Raw genomic sequence first — 19,343 nt, 5'->3', positions numbered from 1 at the left:
GCCACAACCATGGCATGTTTGGGAAAGCAGGTTGTGTAACCCAGATTTCACCAAACAGAGGATAGATTACTTGTTGAATTGTTTGCGGTTTAAGGGCTAACATTGAAAACTTCCCCCATTTCCTCTAGGGGACCCTATGCGATAGCATTCTCCCGAAGGTAACAGAGGCGGCAAGGGAGCAAATGCTGCAACCATGTGGATACAGACCTGATCCTTATGCTACAGTACTGTGTGCTGCAATGATTCTGGCAGAGTTAATACTAGAGTGGTGTGGGAAAGTGTCCTACCATGATGGATGAAATACGGCAGCCCTTCCCGTAAACATTCTGCAAAAGATTGCAGAGTACCTCCATGAAAGCTTCCAAGAGATCTCCATGGAATATTCCCAGGCCATCCCCATGGACATAAACAAGTCTTTTTTAGAGAGCACCCTCTGCATAGCTGGAGCGGCCAGTGATACCCACTACACATACTTTTTTGTTCAGATTAAACATAAAAAATAATAGCATGTAACCCCTACAGTTTGATGGGAAATGTGTACTGACCAGAGGTGCCTTCCATGGCATCATGCTCCACCGCCAACTGGTTCTGTGAAGGGATGGGCTCCAGGGTTAAAAACAGTTCTTGGCTGTCAGGGACAATAGATCCTCTGCTTGCCTGCCTCACATTCTCCTCCTTCTCCTCTTCCTCATCAACCATGTTCTCCTTGTTGTTGCTCAAGGTCACCCAGGGCTCCTGGGAGGTATCCACAGAGCGTTTTGGGGTAGTAGTGAGGTCACCACCGAGAATTGCATGCAGCTCCTTATAAAAGTAACATGTCTGTGGGGCAGAGCCAGAACGGCCGTTCACCTCCCTTGTATTCTGGTATGCTTGATGAAGCTTCTTTATTTTCATGTGGCACTGCTGTGTGTCCCTCGTGTAGCCCGTCTCCCCCATGCGATCTTGGCATAGATGTCAGCATTTCTTCTGCTGGATTGGAGCTCTCCCTGCACAGACTCTTCTCCTCACACAACAATAAGACCCACCACCTCCTGTGTGCTCCATGCTGGATTGTGTTTGCGGGCTCGAGTCTCCACGATCAGCTGTGGTGGTGAGCTCTCCACGCTGATCAAACAGGAAATGAAAATTCAAAAGTTCCCAGGTCTTTAACAGGGGAGCAGCTGTTTCCTGTGTACCTGGCTGATGTGCAGTGAAGTTGAAAGTGCTCTCCAGAGCGGTCACAGTGAAGCACTGTGGGACACCCCCTGGAGGCCAATTCATTCAAATTACACAACGCAGTATCTACACTATTCCTACATTGACCCGTGGATGTTGAATCAAGAGCTATGCCTCTCGCGGAGGTGGAGTACAGAAGTCGACTTTACAGGCCACTTAGGTCAGTGGAAGGGACTTGGTAGTATAGACACATACATTATTAGATTGACTTAATGCAGTTTATGTCAACCTAAGTTTGTAGTGTAGACCAGGCCTGATGGACCTCACTTCACTCCCAGTGAAGACAATCTGTTCTGCTACTGATTTCAGTGAGAGCACTTTCATGTTCTATATCAGTACTGCCAGCCAGCAGCGGTGGAGTTGTTATATGGGAAGCCCAAGGTTTCTAAGCCCATCTCTAGAAATAGTTAAATAAATATTTTTAAACAGGCATGCTCTATCTTATCCTTGCCTTTGTGGTTAAATCCCAGTAGTCTTTAACCATAACTACCTAACACTATGTACTCCTGGGGGAATTCTGCACCATGGCACAATGCAGAATTGTGCAGAAATTAACGTGTGTGCAGAATTTCCTTTCCCCACAGAAATGGGCTGCAATGCTAGCAACCACTAGGAGCTGCTGGACTTGGCAGACCCCAGCTTGCACATAGAAGACACTGCTGCGGAAGGGGGAAGGAGCTAGAGGGTTCCTGGTGCTGCAGTTCCTAGCATGCCCTGAGGGAAGGAGAGGGTGGCATGCAGGAAATTCTGTGCAAGCCTGGGACCAAGCATCAGACTGTTTCTCCCTCTGGATCCCTGGGCTCTGGGGGCAGGGAGAGGAGGATGAGTGTCTGGGAAAGGGGTAGGCCTGCAGCTGGGCTCTGGGAAGGGAGGGGATGTGAGTACCTGGGTTGGGGGTGGGGCAGGAGCTGTTGGGCTCTGGAGAGGATACGGTTTGGGTGTATTGCCTGGGGGGCTGTAGGTGGGCTCTGGGGGAAGGGATTGTGAGTGTCTGGCCCCCCAGCTGGGCTCTGGAGGGAAGAGGAGGGCAGAGAAAGAGGAACTGTGTTGTCATAGGGGTTTCTTTAACTCTCTACTCCCGGGGGAATTTTTGTGTGTGTCTTTATTAGTACAGACATACCTGCTGACAGGTATTTTGAAATAAATTACCAAAATAATTGAAACTGATGTTATTATGTAGTGTTATTTTGACAAATAAAATTTGCAGGTTTTTGCAGAATTTTAAAATATTATGCACAGAATTGTTATTTTGGGAGGGCAGAATTTTAATTTTTTGGTGCAGAATGCCCCTGGAGTACCCTGTGATGTGACTGAAGCTGAAGTAATGTGGTATGGAGCAGCAGAAAAGCTGATTGCGAAGCAATTATCTGAAACATGCCATGAAGATTTGAAGCAAAGGAAGGGAAAAAAACATTTGCACTATACCAGGAGGTAAATTTTCTAGAGCTGTAAGTCAAAGTGTTAAGGTTATGCATGATCAATATTATACATGCTTCTGTTTTGTCAACGTGTGTGTGTGTGAGAGAGAGAGAGAGAGAAAAAAAAAACAGTAAATCAGCTGCTTTCTGAGGATACCATTTGTAAAACAGCTCAACTCCCTCTCCCTCTCCCACAGCCAATAATCTCCACCCCTCCCAGTGGAGTTATAAATAGAGCTCTACTCATCCTGCACGCCTGTCGGTATAAGCATAAATATGGTAGCAATCTTTAAAAAGTGAGAGGTTTGTCTGTTTGCCTACATTGGCATCTAATCAAACCATCCCTTGATATTGACTTGTAAGGGCATGTTATCAGTGTTATAAGCAGGGAATTAAACCCATTAATAGGGCAGGACTTGTTAAATATGCATTCTTTAGATTGTGTTCATAGCTATTAGCTTGCAATATGGGCTCAGCCCTCCTCCTGCCTTTCGTTTCACAGGAAGTTTTGCCATCGATGGATCAAGCATTAAATGAAGACGACATGACAAACCACTTTCGTCTTTTTAGATTGCTTTATTAAAAACAAAAACAAAACAATCTGAAAGATAATGGAGTCTCATTTACACTAACATCCCTGTATACTCCTCTGGCAATTTACCCTACAGCTGCTTTCATGTAAATGAGATTCAGATCCAAACTGCAGTCATGCAGTACTAGGGGTCTGATTCCCACTGACAGCAATGAACGTTGTATATATGTAGGGATTGAAGGATTGAGCTCTGGGTTTTCATGGCAACTGAAGATGAATGAAATTCAGCCAAAACATTTTTTGGCTGAAAAATGAAGATTCAGTGACACCAAAACATTTTGCAAATTCATGTCAATTTCCCCAAATTTTTTGTGTAAAAAAACCTCAAAAATTCCAAAAAGTTGATGAGTTTTGTTTCAACGGTTTTGAAATGAAACAGGTTGATTTTTCTATTCAAAATGACTTTTCCTTTTGAGATTGCCTTCAATTTTATTTTTAAAACATTTAAAAGGTGTTTAAAATCAGAATGGAATGTTTTGTTTAACCTGAAATGGTTTTTTGGTTGTTTCATTTTTTTAAACCTTTTTAATCTGAAGAATTAATTGAAAGTATTACCCTTCCTAGGGCACACTGACTGATCACAATAAATCATTTTACTGTAGGAAAAAGGTTAAATCAAACCACAAAGCCCACAGAGCCTTAGATTTACAGCAGTCTAAAAGGGTTTGTAGGTTCATTTCTTAAACAGTTGAATTATAGCTGCTTCTGGATATTGATCTGTAAAGCACAGCGAACCACTAATGCTGCAAAGAATTAAGGAATGAGTAGCAGTGGGGAGATGGTGTTGGTTACAGTTTTTATATACACTTCAAAATCACTTCCAAAAATGAGGACCAGATAATAGTTGAGGATCCCAGCAACAGACATAAGGAACAGGAATGATATGATGCGTTTTCCAAATATGTAACCAGGAGTGCTGGGGAGAAAGAGAGAGAGAAAAGTAATATACCAAGATTTATCACCTTGCTTGAAAAGTGCTCAACCTCTATAACTATCATTCAAAGCACTTTAAATAGACCTCAGAAGCTCAGACCCATGGGCCAAATTCCTCATTGACTTGCACCCTTTGACCCCCTTTAATTTCAGCAGAGATGCACAGGTGTAAATCAAGTTGGGCCCCCCAGTGCTGAATTGATACTTCTTCATACTAATGAGTGCTCCATTTAAGAGACACGTGTCTTAGCTATTAAATATGATCATGTCTGATCATATTTAAAACCTAATTTAATCACCTTGTTTTAATGGTATGTAAAATTTATAGGGGTCAATTTTATACACCTGGATGTTACTCACATTAACCTTAATAGGAGCTGTGTAGACATCAACAGGTGAATGGACCCCTATTCTTTCACTTTGCAAATGGAGAGAGATAATCACACAGACATACACTGAATTATCACTGTGAGCAGGAACCTTTCCCCCACCTGCTCTGCAGACACAGTCCACAACGTGTGTCAAGTCCAAACTCCCCTGTTCCCAGAGTTTTGTTTTATTAACAAAGAAAAGAATAGTAAGATGATAGAAAAAGCAGCTCCCTTACTCCACTCCAGCATCTTGGGGCTCTCCCCAGCCCAAGTGCTGCTCTGTGTAATTCTTCTACTCCAATATGTACTTGAGCATCTGTTTTTTTTTTTTTTTTTTTTACTTTAAGTATGTGAGATAATCCAGTAAACAAACCTCTTCTTTTTTTAACTACCAGTGGAATCAGTCTGTCAGTGCAGGTGTGTAAAATTAATGGGAGATAGTGATGGGAAAGTGGACCCTGTACTTTGTTTTATGTATCCCTTTAGTTGTAAACTCTGGGCACTTATACATAATTGATCAAAAATGCAATAACCTACTGGTCCAGATTGGCTCCAGAATAGACGGACATGGCCTGAAGGTTAGCAAATCCAGGCTATTTTAGCACAAGGACAGGGGTATGTGTTCCAGAGGCAAGAACCCCACATGGAAAATGTTTTGAAACAGCCCTTTTAAACCAGGGGCCCATTAGCTCTAGTATCTCTACCAGGTGCAAGGGAGAGAGAGGTGGATTCTCAGTTAGGCAGGTTCCAAGCCATGTAGGGTTTCATAGATCAAAACACCATCGTAATCTCCAGGCCTGATTACAGAGCTCTAGGGTGCTCCTAGCATAAAACATTGCTTAAGAAGCAGGCAAACATATTCGGCTCCATCTTAAATCATTCAAAATAGGCTTATCCCTGGTCTTGTCTGGGTTGAGCCTCAGCCATTTTGCCCTCATCTAAGCCCAGTCTCAACCAGGCACTGGGTAAGACATTCAAACACACCAGCTGGGGTAGACAGAAATAGGGCTTGTCTTCATTGCAACGCTAACTCAAGTGATAGCTCGAGTGTTGCCTCTAACTACTCTCATCCACGTACACAAACCCTTAATTTGAGTGCAGCAGTGTTTTTATCTTGAGTTGGCCGGCCTGCCAGGGGGTAGAGTGTAAAGCTGGAGTTAGCACAACTCATCTGCTGCTAACACAACCACTCTGCAGTGTGGATACAGGCCGCTTGAGTGCTGCTAGTCCTCCAATGCCTTCCCACAATTACCCCTGTGCGCCCAGAAAGGACAGACAAGTTCTCCCACAATACATTGTGAAAGAATTCGTAAAGTGTCTTATCTTACTACAGCACTAAGAATCATGGGATGGGCCCCCAGAAGTCTTAGTGTCATAAATGAGTGAATGTAATTCCAGTGTGGACACGGCAATTCCAGTGTTATTTTACAGTGTGGCTGCTATCACTTGAGCTAAACTAACTTGAGAGGAGTAACTCAAGTGTAGATAACTCAAGTTAACTCTGCAGTGAAAACGTACCCATATACATGTTGAACAAGAAGGGTGTCAAGATGCCCTACCCATGAAAACATTTATCACCCAAAACACTTGTAAAGCACTCCAGGGAATTCTTACCTTTGTGTCCTCTCCCCCAGATAGCCAACAAAGTACTTTTGCCTCACAAACAGATATATCAATCCAGCAAAGGCAGCAGCAGCTGAAAAGAAGATAAAGCAACACATATTACAAGCTACCATTCAAGTCTCCAATGTAGGCCTCATTATCCATAGAGATCCGTATTGCTGTTCATGCTGGATAGGAAAACTGGGGAAAGTCTGTATTCTGAGAAGCAGGACGAGCGGTGGGACCCAGAAATTGAAGAAAATAAATTATGCGGAGAATTGCACGATATTTCCTGTCACCTTTGCAGAAAGCCTTGTGGGCCAAATTCTGCCTTCAGTTATACCTGAAAGTCAATAGGAGTGCTCCAGCAGTGCATGAGGACCAGTGCTGAGCCCACACCCAGGACCATGCTCTGCTCTTCAATGAGCGCTGCACTGCATGTGCCCAAGAGCACAATTTGGCGTATGTTCTGGTTTCCCCAGAAGCCCTGAGTACGGGGCAGCAGGTCACTGCACTACCCCAGCAGCAGGCCAGACAGCATACTGTGGTCTGAAATTCAGTTTTCAGCACAAAAAGGGTTTTCTTTGTGTTTTAACACTGGCTTTTCCCAGACCATCAGACCAAGCCCCTACCTGAGCCCAGCCAAGAAACTTCTGTAACCCAGAAACAATGACTTACCCTGGGGTACAGCAAGGCACTCAAGTGTGTGCCTGACTTTAAGCGTATGAATACTCCCACGGAATTTAATGGGACTGTTACTCACATGCTTAAAACTAGGCACATGAGTAAGCACCTTGCTGAACTGGGAGCTCAGAAATGAAGGCTAGTCTAGAAGGCAGCAATGAGCAATGAAGCTTTCGCAAACACCCCTACACTCTGGACACTATTTCCCTGCAGCAGTCTGACAGCACTAATCTTCTCTGGCAGTGTCCTTCCAATCTGCCACCACTGGTGGATTATAGGAGGTTGAATGGATTGGCTACTCTGGGCCCTGTGCTCTGAAAGGGGTCTCCCAAAATAACCACGCTTCCATTAGGAAACCTCACTGTCTTGTCCACACCACAGCTGGGAACTGGTGCCCCAGGTTCCTGACCAATCTGGGTTATGTTTAACCATGAGCCATCCCTGTCTGTAATGTAACTCACAGGAGAGTGAACAGCTAATACATTAGCAACTCGAGGCTGCAGGCCTTTTCTCTCTGCAATCTGGCAGAGTAACCTCAGTCTGTCCCTTGCTGAAGCGTGGGGAGGAGGGGTCAGGTCATGAGCCTTTTTAAGAGACAATATTAAACTGAACCTCAGAAGACACACAAGTTATATATGTGTATATGTAGAGAGAGAGTTGAAGTATGTGTTACCTTGGCTACAAAGCAGCCCAGCACACCAAAGCACAACAAGAAACGTCGGGTATGCATCTCTGCAGTTTTGGCTAGGAAGGAATTAAAAAGGATGAGTTAAAAACATACTGAGAAGAGGAAAAATATCCTTCTGCCTTGGAAACACAGTTACCAGCTTACATATGGAGCATCTGGAGAGTTACCTCCCTGTTACCTTGGGACAACAAGGGGGGTCATCCATCTACCACGTCAGAAATAGCAGTGCAAAATGGATGGTGTGTGTGAAATCCATCTCCTGAACTGCTGCGGTTAATTATGCCTCATATATTAAATGCATGACGCACTGTATGAGTTTGGGCAACTCTTGTAGCCCTGGTCCATATTAATCAAATCAAAATTAATCAAAACTCAATAATAAGGCAAAAGAGAGGATGGGAATCACAGCAAATCCGAGGCACTTGTAAAATCTGACTGTGGTTTTTTTCTATAGCTTATTAAAAAGGAATTATTTAAGCCACTTTGTTCATAAGAGAATGTCACTGTAGAGGGAAATATTCCTTTATGGGGCCTAGGATACACACCCATGCAGGGGAGTATATTTATGTATTGTAAAGTACAGAGCACATTGCCAGTGCTTAACAAATAAATAATGATGTAATTTTCTTTTCTTTCTTGGGTAGTAGTGAAATTCCCCTTTTCAAAGGTAATCACAAGTGACCGCAAGAACAAAGCAGCCTGGCCTAATGGCTAGAGCACAGGTCAGGGACTTGAGAGACCAGAATTCGATTCCCAACCCTGCCACTGACCTCCTGTTGGTCAGTTCACCTCTCTATACCTCTATCCTGCTTGTTTAGACTGTAGACTCTTTGTGGCAGGGACTCTTTCTTACTATGTGCTTGTGCAATGCTTACTACAATAGATTCCTGATCTTGCTTGGCGCCCCGAGGCACAATTATAAAATAAATAATAATGATAATAAAGTACAAGGGCCTGATCCGACATCAGTGAGGCCTTTCCATTGTCTTCAGTGGACTTTGGCTCAGGCCACAAGCGAAGGCAAAGATTAACCTCAACAGCAAAGGTCTTGCTCTCTTCCCTACCCCACCATATGGTTTGCATACTCACTTGGCAGTGAAGACACGCTCAAAGGCCGAAGATCCAGCCCGCTGGAAAGTCTTGCTGTTATAGTTCTTGCTTTCATGCTCCACTTTGGTTGCAAAAAAGGCTGTTAAAGAAAGGCAGGGTTTGTTCTGACGGTTAAACTGGACATGTTGTGCATGCTCAGTATAATGGGCTGCGTTCTTCACTCAACAGCTCTGTATCCCTCTTGGCACCAGAACTGTGTGCTGGTGTAAACAGGAGCAGAATTTGGGCCAACACATTCTCATCTAGGTTTAACCAAGCACTTTAGTTCACAAATGTGACATGTAGTCCCTTCTGAAGTGCCTACATGTTTTTCTGGTGGTCCTGGGGGCCTCACTTCTGAGCCCAGTGCTCACAAAGGAAAAAGTTTATTTGCTATTTTGTCTCCACATCACACAGCTCCATATCCAAACTGGAAGAACATGCATCAAACCCTTCCCTGAGTTACCTTTCACATTCCTGACATGTTGTGTTAAGCCCAACTCTCACCCCTCATTGGAAGAGATGTCAGATTTTACTGAGCTCTGAGAATTCATCCTTTCCCCAGTGATAAGGAGGGTGTTTTGCCCTTTATCTCATTGGCTTCCATATGGGATTACTGGTCACAGCACCATCTCAAGGCTGGATTAACAACACAGCTGATTTGGGCTGCTTTTGCTAGGGCAGGCACCTGCAGATGAAATAGCCATAACTGATGGAGTGAAGATCAAAGCTTAGCTATATTACAGTACCAATGTGTGGTAGATTCCTATTTCCATTCATTTGGGTGGAAACAAGGGTCTGGGTGGCAGCTACACTCTGCTTTTACTTAGCCTTTAATTGGGAAACTTCCACTTAAATCAGTGAGAGTTTCTCTGAATAAGAGGTGAAGAAAAGCTGAGAAGGAACCTGAGGATTTGGCTCTTAGGTATCGGTGATCTATGTTGTACATCTATGGCACAGAGATCTCAAACACACACCCTTGAATTGTTCTGGGCTTGTGTTGGATCTCAAAGGACCTCTACCATGAACCCTTCCAAAAACTGGAACAGATTTTTCTTTTGCATGTCCTCACCTGTCCCACCCTTATAATTTTGCTGATTTATAAATGCACACAGATTTAAATTTACTGCTAGACACTAGAGTCACATCTAGCCTGCTTTCCATGAGGATCAAAGACCCAACTGGTTTTTAAACACTGATGCGTGTATATCCCGGGAGGGCTATCCACTACCACACTTTGACCTGAGTCATAAGAGTAGTTCAGCAATGACAAATGGACGTAGTGTTATGCCCAAAAGGTGCAGATGGCCTGCCATCAGGGGTGTTGTATGGAATCACAGACTTCTGAAAATAAATGGGTGTGCTAAAGCACTTTCCTTTGTGCCCAACTGTAGGTGCATCTGAAATCCTGGAGTAGTGCACAACAGCTGGATACAAAGCAGGGAGCTAGGTCCATTTGGCCAAGGGAAGGGTGTGGTGCTAAGGGGGGTTCCCAGGTCAGAATGAAGTGATGCTGGCTGGAAAGATGAAATACTTGGCCCAGACATTGTCTCCATTGAAGGCATGCAGCTCCTATTCATGAAAGTGGTGTGAAGCGTCTGGGTCCTGTCCAACTCCTTGCTAAGTGTGGACAACCAGGTAGCATCCATTGCCAAGAATACTTTCTTTCACCTCCCAGCTTGCTGGGAAACTTCGCCACTTCCTCAGGAACCTGGCAACAATGATCTGTACATTTGTCATCTCCAAGCTCGATTTCTGTAACTCATTGTACATGAAGTTAAATATGAAGACAATATATAGGCTCCAGCTGATGCCGAATGTGGCTGCCCCCCTACATGGCTCAGGCCACTGTAAGAACATCAGGCCTGTGCCCACATTTGTGGTTCCGAGTTAGCTTCCAATGACAGTTTAAGGCTGTGGTCCCAATTTCCAAGCAATTAAGCCCAGACATCAAAGAATTAATTTCATTCTTGAACTACTGTGACTGATGCACTCTTCTGGGACAGTGCAGATCTCAAAGCCCAGGATGAAGCATGGGAGAGCTGGGGACAAAGCTCTCTCTGTTGTGGGGATTAGTCTATGAAACACTTACAGAGGAGTTCAGCTGAATCCAGAGTCTGATCATCTTTAGGAAATACTGCGAAACCTCTCTCTTTGAGACAGCCTTTCCACCTCAAGTGACACTCACAATACAAACACCCTTAACAACCCATTAAATCCTCTCCTCCCCAAAAAGTCCCACCCTAGCCTACCCCAATTAAAATTCTAACCCCATAAAGACAGAAATGCCAGAGAGACTCCATTGAAGTCCACTTGGGACTTCATTATTGCTATCAATTTTACATGGAAGGTGTTCAGATGCTGTGGTGATGACTGGCAGTATAAAACTCTAAGATAGATAGACACAGTTGCCATACGACCTTGTTAAGAAGCAGAGGCAGAGAGACTGCCTCTGCTTGGGCACAGCACTGGCTGCAGTAGCTGGCCTGGGATTTCTGGAACAGCCTATGTAATGAAGGTCTCTACTGCTGTTCAGGGAAACAGGACTTTGGGTATATTTCTGTGTGAAACTGATTTGTCATCCAAATGGCACATTGCTGAACTGGAACATTAACATAACTTCTCCTATGTATGTTGCTTGTTTTTTAATCTCATATTCCTATAAGGTATTTTTTACTCCATTTATCATCACTTTCATTATGGAGCTAACACCATAGATAAAAGACTTCGGGGGAGGAGGAAGGTATACATGTCTGCCCTTACACTGCCCTTGATTGGTGGCAGAGAGCCGCAACAGAACACAGAGACAGGACCATTGGGAGTTACATACAATGGTCAAGTGCAGTGTTTTGCATGCCCTGAGTGTGTGCTAATAACATCTGAACATGTTCCAAAGAATCCCATTTTCCTTTGGGTGACCTCGTAGGTAAATATGGGGTAGTGCTGGTTCCGGGTCTGAAATGCAAATTCAGCTCACTTTACTACTTTTATGATTATGCATTTATTTTTATACACACATACGGGTTACACACCTTGGTGCTTGCTACTTGTCCTTTATGCCACTTCATGGAGCAAAGAAGATATAGGGGAAGACTCACCTGTAGAGATCTACTGCACATCCCCACACCACTTGTCACATGGCTGTACTGAGGTGTGCCAAGGTGTGACCATAGCACCCCTCAAGCAGTTCTAACTTGCACCAGGAGCCAAATTAAACCTTGCTGCCCCCAGAAAAAGGGGAAGGGAAAGATGGTTTTCAAATGACATTTCCCCTCCTCCTCTCCCCCCCCCGCCCCCAACTTGTCTTACCTTGGATCCTGTGCCAAGCATAGTTCTTGCCAGACCCAAGGATTTGGATCAATAATCTGAAAGTCAGATTTCAATGCTATATAAAATGTGCATGAGTGGAACAAGAAAAGACAAGTTTCCTGGATGGATTAAGTAAAGGAATTGTACTGGAAATATAGGTCTTTGGACTATCTCTCCCCAAACTCCTCTGGTAAAATAATTGGAAACATACCTGGGCATATCTATTAATGGATGTGCCTTGATTACCAGGGGCCAAATTCTGCCATGAAATGTGAATGCACAACCACTAGTAATGATGGTTATTTACTTGCCAGTGCTGTACAAAACAGAGTAAGGCACCGTCCCTGCTCCAAGATCATCATCTCAAAAACCTGTTCCTGCAAACACATAGTGGCTTCATCTGAAGGCAGAATTTGGGTATAAACCACAAACACATTGCTTTTGTGAGAGATAAGAGCTCTCTGTTGGACTGCTCAGCTGCATTTTCACTCTGAATGTTGCAGCTCTGCTTGTGCCGCACCCACCTCCGCTGCCAAACTAAGTAGCCCACGAATGATCTACCCCTACTGAATTCAGTTCCTAAAACTGCACATGGTGCCTGATCCAAAGTCCATTGAGAACCATGGTCATCTTCCTACTGACGTCAGAGGGCTTTGGATCAGGCCCATAATGAGGAGGTCAGATATCCATGTCTCAGGTTGCCATCTCACAATTCTCCTGGAACTTGGGGCAACATAAATGAGATCATTTTTTTAAAAAATCACCCATCTGTGTGTCTCCTGGGTCAAGTTTTAGGGGATCGAATATGTATAAGACATGAGTGCCAAGTAAGAAGTTTGCAGAAGAAAAACATTTAGTTTGCCTAAGGAACATTAAAAGAAACTGAGTTAAAGAGATTGATATTTCAGAGCTTATCTTATTCTAATTCCTCTGATAAAGGACATTTATAACATTCTCAGCCAAGAAGAGGTTAAGACTAGCAAACTGAAAGACTGAAGAATGAGTTTCAGAAAAGTAGGATAACTAGTTAACTTGAACTGGTAACCAGGCCAGAATTCTTTCTGGTATAATTCAGTTCAGTACCCTTGATCAGACTCATTTACACCCACTGAGGATCTGATCCATGTTTCATGTCAGTCGCTCAACTTCCCAACCTCTTCCACATCCCAAACCAGTTCTCTGTTCTTGGACATATTTACAGGGATGCAGACAGTAGCTGCTAATACTGACATACATTTAATAAACTTACTATAGTAAACCAAAGATCAGTATCATGTCACTGCTAATATAGCCAGCCACTAGTACAAAAAAACTGTATGTTAAAAAGGGAAGGGGGTCAAAAACGTTCTGAAACCAAGCTTGCTCATATATGCACACACACATATATGCACACAGAGCCATATACAACAGGAGAAAAACATATTTAAAATAGGTCAATTTACATTTAATATTCAGTGCATAATAGATACCAGGAACGTGCTACCCTCTTTCTCAGCTTCCTCTTTCCCCCTAAAATAAATGATTATCTTTTCTTACCATTTTGGAGAACACTGATAAGGCTGACTATTGCTAGAAGGACAATGCTCCCCAGCACTTCATGGTCCATTTTGGCAGCAGGCTTGTCAGAGTGGACTCTGTAGCCTTTTCAGCAGTGCAGCCTCAGAAAGCACAAGAAGAGGAAGTGACAGGCTATCTTATCTTGCATCATTAAATCTTTCTGATGGCTTCACAGCTCGACACCACAGCCCCTCTTATTTAGAAGTATATCAGTGTAGTATGGTTGCAGTCCATATCTCACAAGCTCTTTGGCTGCCTTTTCCTCCATGTGTGAATTAAATTTATCTATAGATATTGCCCATAGCAACCTAAGGCAATTTGTCCATGATCCATGAGGATAAATACTGTAGAGAGACATCTCCTCTTTCAAAAAGCAGCATAGTCACAATACTGAAGGTCACCTGTGACAATTCTAGGAAATCCAGTCAAAAGGAAACAGAGCTCTAGGCTGCAAGAAAGCAGCTGTGGTTGCCATGTTAGGGTCTGCAGGCATCCCACTACTACAAGAGATATTAGGAGAAAATGTATTATTGAACAGTCAGACCCAGTCATTACTTCATTTTCCCTTATGCCCACCTGTAGCGGGACAGTTACCCCGCTCCTGAGAGAAAAGGCTAGGCTGATTGGGGAAGCAGCCACAGCTGGGGCCACGCTCCAATTAGGCCACAAAAGGGCTGTGAGACGGGCTGAGTCAGTCTCTCTAGGTGTGGAGAGAGAAAGACCTGGCTGCCTGGGGGAAAAGGGTACCTGAGTTGGAGCAGTGCTAGGGAATATGGCAAGGGAGATAAGGAGCTCCAGCCTGGTAGACCCCTAGGCTGCAGGCCTTATGCAAGGCCTAAAGAAAGATACTGGGGTTAGGCAGAAGCAGCTGGCCAATCCTCCTTTGCCAGTGATGAGTGGTTTACAGACTGCAGTCTTCTCCAGTGAGTGGGGGCTAGGTGATGACTGGCAGTAGCCACTAAGACAAGGTGGGGATAGCAGGGGAGACCTAGAGTAGGGATACTGCAGGGGCAGAATCCTGAGGTAAAGGGCATTGGGGTCTGGGTGGGACATGGAGCCTGAGGCAGGTGAGCCCCTGGCCTACAGAGGGTACTCTGGGCTGAAGTTGAGCTAATTCTCAGGATCACCAGTAGGAGGTGCCATGCCAGTGAGTCTCTCTTCACTACACAACCTCACCATCCTTGAATATAAATCCAGCAGTGGTGTTACGCATCTAATCACTCCAGGGACCTTAATGGGAATAACATATAGACCTCAGAGTCACAAAGCTAGAGCGAAGTGGATTTTTTCCATCCACATGCTCAACCAGAAAGGAGGAAGGTGCGGTAAGCGCAGGTGTGAGGAAGGAACTACCGTTCTCAAAAAGAGAGAGATTCTTGGTAACTAAAGTGTCAGAAGAAACAATCTGAACAATAGACACTTAAGCAATTATGCAATACAGTCGGATATTCTGTGTCACTGTATAAAGCAGGGGTGGGCAAACTTTTTGGCCCAAGGGCCACATCAGGGTGGGGAAATTATATGCAGGGCCATGAACATAGGGCTGGAGCAGGAAGTGTGTGGGGTGCATAAGGTGTACGAGGGGGCTTAGGGATGGGTTGCAGGAGAGGGCGCAGAGTGTGGCAGGGGGTTGGGGTGCAGAAGGGGCTTGAGATGCGGGCTCCTCCCCGGTGCCACTTGGAATGGCTCCAGGGTGGCAGCGGCGTGCAGCAGGGCTAAGACAGGCTCCCTGCCTGCCTTGACCCCATGCTGCTCGCGGAAGCAGAACATCCCTGCTGGTCCTGCAGGGCGGGGGGGGGAGCGGCGGGCAGAGGGCTCTGCATGCTGCCCTCCTCTGCGGGTACCTCTCCTGAAAATCACATTGGCTGCAGTTCCCCATTCCCGGCCAATGGGAGCTGTGGGGGGTGGTGCCTGGAGGCGAGTGGAGTGCAGGGAGCCCGCTGCACACACACTCCCCACCCAGGGGCTGCAGAGATGTGGTGCTGCTTCCAGCAGTGGCACAGGGCCCGCGGCACCATGGGGGTGGATATCCCACTGGCCAGATCCAAAGCACTGACAGGCTGGATCTGGCCGTAGTTTGCCTAACCCTGATATAAAGCAATAGTCGTGTTTTTGGTTTGTACTGGCAGTCTTGCATGAAGAGAACCCCATAACTGAAGTAACAGGTTATGGGTGACAAGCAATTATTTAAGAGTGGGTAAAAAGAGAGAAGATGTAGATCAATGCCATGAACATGATGGCTGTGCCCAGAAACACCCAGTTATTGTTCAACCGTGAGCCTGCAGCCATTACCGTGTAAACAGCCTCTGAAAAGCTTCTTTTAGCTTCTGTCAGATTACTTTGATGCCTTCTCCTAAAGTGTTAGCCTAGAAAGGCTGATGTGATCTGACACACACTGTCTGTAATGATTCTGATCTCTTCAAATTAACAGACCTATTCTCATGGGAAACGATTTCTTAAAAATGTTCACCCATGTAGGGATTTAACATTAATGCAGACATGACTTTTAATGGATTTATGTCAGGGATAAATCTTATATATATTCTTATATGATCCTTCTCACCATAGGAATCATAGGATCTGAACGTCCTGAATGGCCAAAGCCCTGTTGGGATTGGCTAGCTATGCCTTTCTGGTGATGGCACAGCTGTGAACCAGCTCCCAGTGGCAGCATAGCTCAAGGCTGGTCTATACTACACAGTTAGGTCAACATAAGGCCGCTTATGTTGACCTAACTATGTCAGTGTCTACACGACAGCTTTCCTCCCACCGATGTAATTTTCCTGCTACACCGGCATTATAACTCCACTTCCAGCAGAGGCATGAGCTTATGCCAGTTTAGTTAGGGCAACATAATGTCTATGTAGACACCGAGTCCCTTACATGGGCTGTCTGGTCCATTTCATGGCAGGAGCTGTGAAATGGACAAGAAAGCCCTTGCTCCCCTGGAAAGCTGGGTAGCTGGACCCTGCTCCCAGCTGGTTGAAGCCTAGGCGAGAAGCAAGGGTGGATTTGGACACCTGGGGTGAGAAGCCTGAGTGGTCCCCTGCCTGCTCCCCACCAAGAGCTGGGCAGCGTTGTCTAATTCATGACTAGGGGAGTGGGCAGGGAGGGGCTGAGAATCCAGGGCGGCTGGACCCCACTCCTCAGTGGCGAGGAGCCCTGGGAAGCTTCCCCAAGCTCTGGGTGGGAAAGCGGGGGATGGATGAGAAGCCCCAGGGCAGCTCAGCTCCCAAGGCTGCTGCTGATGAGGATGCGCACCACTGACCCGAGGAGTTCAGTGTGGACATGCACCACTGTAGTAATTACTGCTGTGTCTGTCAGTCAATCTAACTTAAGTCGACTTAGGTTTGTAGTGTAGACATGCCCAGATACTTTCGCTCTCCTCTGACAGTACAATTATAGCTTCCAAAGTCTAGCTAGGTGTTTTTATCCAGACTAGTCACTCAAATGCAAAGTATGAATGAGCACTTCAACAGCATCCCTCATACAAAATCCCTCAGAATGGTCAGATATGCAAATGATCAGCTCTGCTGTGGTTCTTGCAGTCAGAGCTGTAGTAGAGAGGGAAGAGTTGCACAGTACCCGCCCTGAGGCAGTCACACCACTTCTGCGAACAATGTTTTTGCACCTCTTTATAGAGCTGCAGCGTGGGGATGATTGATGTTTGCATCCCAATTTTCTATGACAACAGCCCCATTAACTGCCCTGCACAGTAAAGCACCCCAGAATGTCCACTGATCCCTGGCTTGTGTGGGTACCTTTGGAAATCAGACCTATTATCTGCAGTAAGCTGGTGCTGTGCAGAAGGAGTGGATCCTGCCAACAGATGGGCCTAGGGTGACCAGATAGCAAATGTGAAAAATCAGGACAGGCTGTAGGGTGTAATAGGTGCCTATATAAGCAAAAGCACCAAATATCAGGACATCTGGTCACCCTAGATGGGCCACTCTCCCAGGACCTCATTGATGGGGAGCATCCTGTGTTACACCTAAGCAGAGAACTCTTTCCTACAGATAGAAGGAGTGCTAGATCCTGTATCACCCTCTCCCTGAATGGATCATCGCCAGCAGGCACTGAATCTGGGATCTCTGGATCTAAAGCCACAAGCCTCTATTGGCTGAGTGAAAAGACATCTCTCAGTCAAGAGTTCTGTAGGTTCATTGACCTCTTTATGTGGCTCAGGAGGGGACAGGGTGCCGCACTGAGTAGGTATAGGCAACACAGTAACATAGGTGGTCAAAGCCTTGAGGCACTTCCTGGAGCACCATATACCTTGATCACCAACCATGGGCCTCTGGAATGCCTGGACATGATGGAGATCAACCCCAGCTGCCATTGTGGTATATGGCTCTGCAGCCCTGTGCTCTCTCAGTGCACCATACAACAGGCAGAACCCACAGGAGTACAGACTGCTTTCCCCAGGATGACGGAGGCTTGCTGATTGAGGACTATCAGGGCCATCTCCCAGTGGGTGGGGATTATATACATGCCATGGTAAATGCACTGCAGCCTGTGAAGGGTTACTATATTGCTGCCTGTCACTTGGTGCAGTGGAGAAGGGTATATAAGAAAGAGAAAGCTAAGTTAGAAGGGGTCATAGATGAGGGTGTGTCCTCTTCTCCTACTTATGGCAGGGAAAGCCTCTGGAGTTTGTTACCCTCATTTCAAGTGAGTTTTTTGTTTGTGACCATTTCTTCTGGCCAATAAACAATGCCCTGTGGAAAGTGCATTACAAAGGAGTTGGGTGTGGAGTTTGATCCCTTTCTTCGATTTATTTGTTAGTTATGTGTGTGTGTGTTTTGGTGGGGGAGTATCAGTGTTGTGAGTATATTTTTTGATATGGTGGAAAGATTTTTTTGAAACTTTTAAAAACCTGAACTTCAGGTCCTGACTCCTGAACACAGCTGTGTGGATAGCATGCTGCAGCATAGCTGACACTTGTCCTGCTCTGTGTTGTGCTGCACATGCAGCACATCGACCATGTCTCGCTCTGCTGCTCCTTGTCCATTGGGCGGTGTGCCAGGTGGGCTCCCCTCTACTGTGCTTTGGACCACGAGCAGTGTGCCAGATGGCTCCTGCTCTGTGTGCAGCATGCTGCTAAGCCCTCATCTGCCACCGGCAGCTGAAACCCCGTAAGCAAGATGGATCCATCAACTGAGGGCCAAGATCTCACCAGCAGGGAGGTGAAGTGTCACGTTCCGGGGCTCCATGCAGAGCAGTGAGGGGTTGTCACCACCTGTCCTGTAACTCTGGGAGCCTGAAATGCTCTGCTGCCGTAGTTCACAGTCCAGACACCAGCAGACAAACATGCCAGTCACACCCTGAGTGTCTGTGCGCCATACGCCCTGGGAGCAGCACCTCTGGCCCCTGCAGCCTGCCTATAGCACAACAGGGCCACGGGCTTGGTTACTACTCCAACACACTCCCCCTCCTGAATTTTCCCAGAACTGTATGCCCTGAAGTGTCCAGCCCTCTTTTGCATCACCCAGAGAAATAATAAGGTTTGCTTGCTCCTTTAAAGAAACAAAAGCACACCACAGCTTATTAACTTAACTGGGATTAATACACCCTTCCTTTTAAACACAACACAGACTTCATTTCTAGTAAAAATAAAACAAATGTATTAATGGGATATAGGTTAAGTGATGCCAAGTAACAGGACTAAAGTTAGAAAGGATATAAACACAAAAATACACTTTTTAATGGCAAAGACTTAACATGCTACAGCCTTGGCTCATGGTAGATTTCTTACCAGTCTGTTTTCTTTCCAGCCATGGCTGACTTTTTCTCAGCCAGGAACCACCACAAAAGTACAAAGTGCTGGTTTCCCTCTTCTGACTAGACGAAAGATCTTTACCCAAGCAAGTTTCTCACCTATGTTC

The 19,343-nt window shown here is 45.4% G+C and overlaps 1 protein-coding gene and 1 long non-coding RNA gene across 2 annotated transcripts; one reads left to right on the top strand and one right to left on the bottom strand.

Moving 5' to 3' along the window:
* Nucleotides 1-2,018: 2,018 nt before the first annotated feature.
* LOC115651725 lies at nucleotides 2,019-3,970 on the top strand. Its single transcript, XR_004000419.1, has 3 exons — nucleotides 2,019-2,056; nucleotides 2,498-2,646; nucleotides 3,136-3,970. It is a non-coding gene; the product is annotated as an uncharacterized LOC115651725 (long non-coding RNA).
* Nucleotides 3,224-13,560, bottom strand: ALOX5AP (arachidonate 5-lipoxygenase activating protein). Its single transcript, XM_030562918.1, has 5 exons — nucleotides 13,438-13,560; nucleotides 8,593-8,692; nucleotides 7,489-7,559; nucleotides 6,144-6,225; nucleotides 3,224-4,141 (listed from the first exon to the last, which is right to left on the bottom strand). Exons 1-5 carry the CDS (start codon nucleotides 13,505-13,507, stop codon nucleotides 3,979-3,981), a joined length of 486 nt encoding a protein of 161 aa, XP_030418778.1. The 5' UTR covers nucleotides 13,508-13,560; the 3' UTR covers nucleotides 3,224-3,978.
* Nucleotides 13,561-19,343: the final 5,783 nt, after the last annotated feature.

The sequence above is a fragment of the Gopherus evgoodei genome, chromosome 1 (genome assembly GCF_007399415.2).
Source record: "Gopherus evgoodei ecotype Sinaloan lineage chromosome 1, rGopEvg1_v1.p, whole genome shotgun sequence".
Lineage (NCBI taxonomy): Eukaryota > Metazoa > Chordata > Testudines > Testudinidae > Gopherus > Gopherus evgoodei.
The sequence above is the reverse complement of the archived record's forward strand: the minus strand, read 5'-3'. Positions and strand labels throughout refer to the sequence as shown.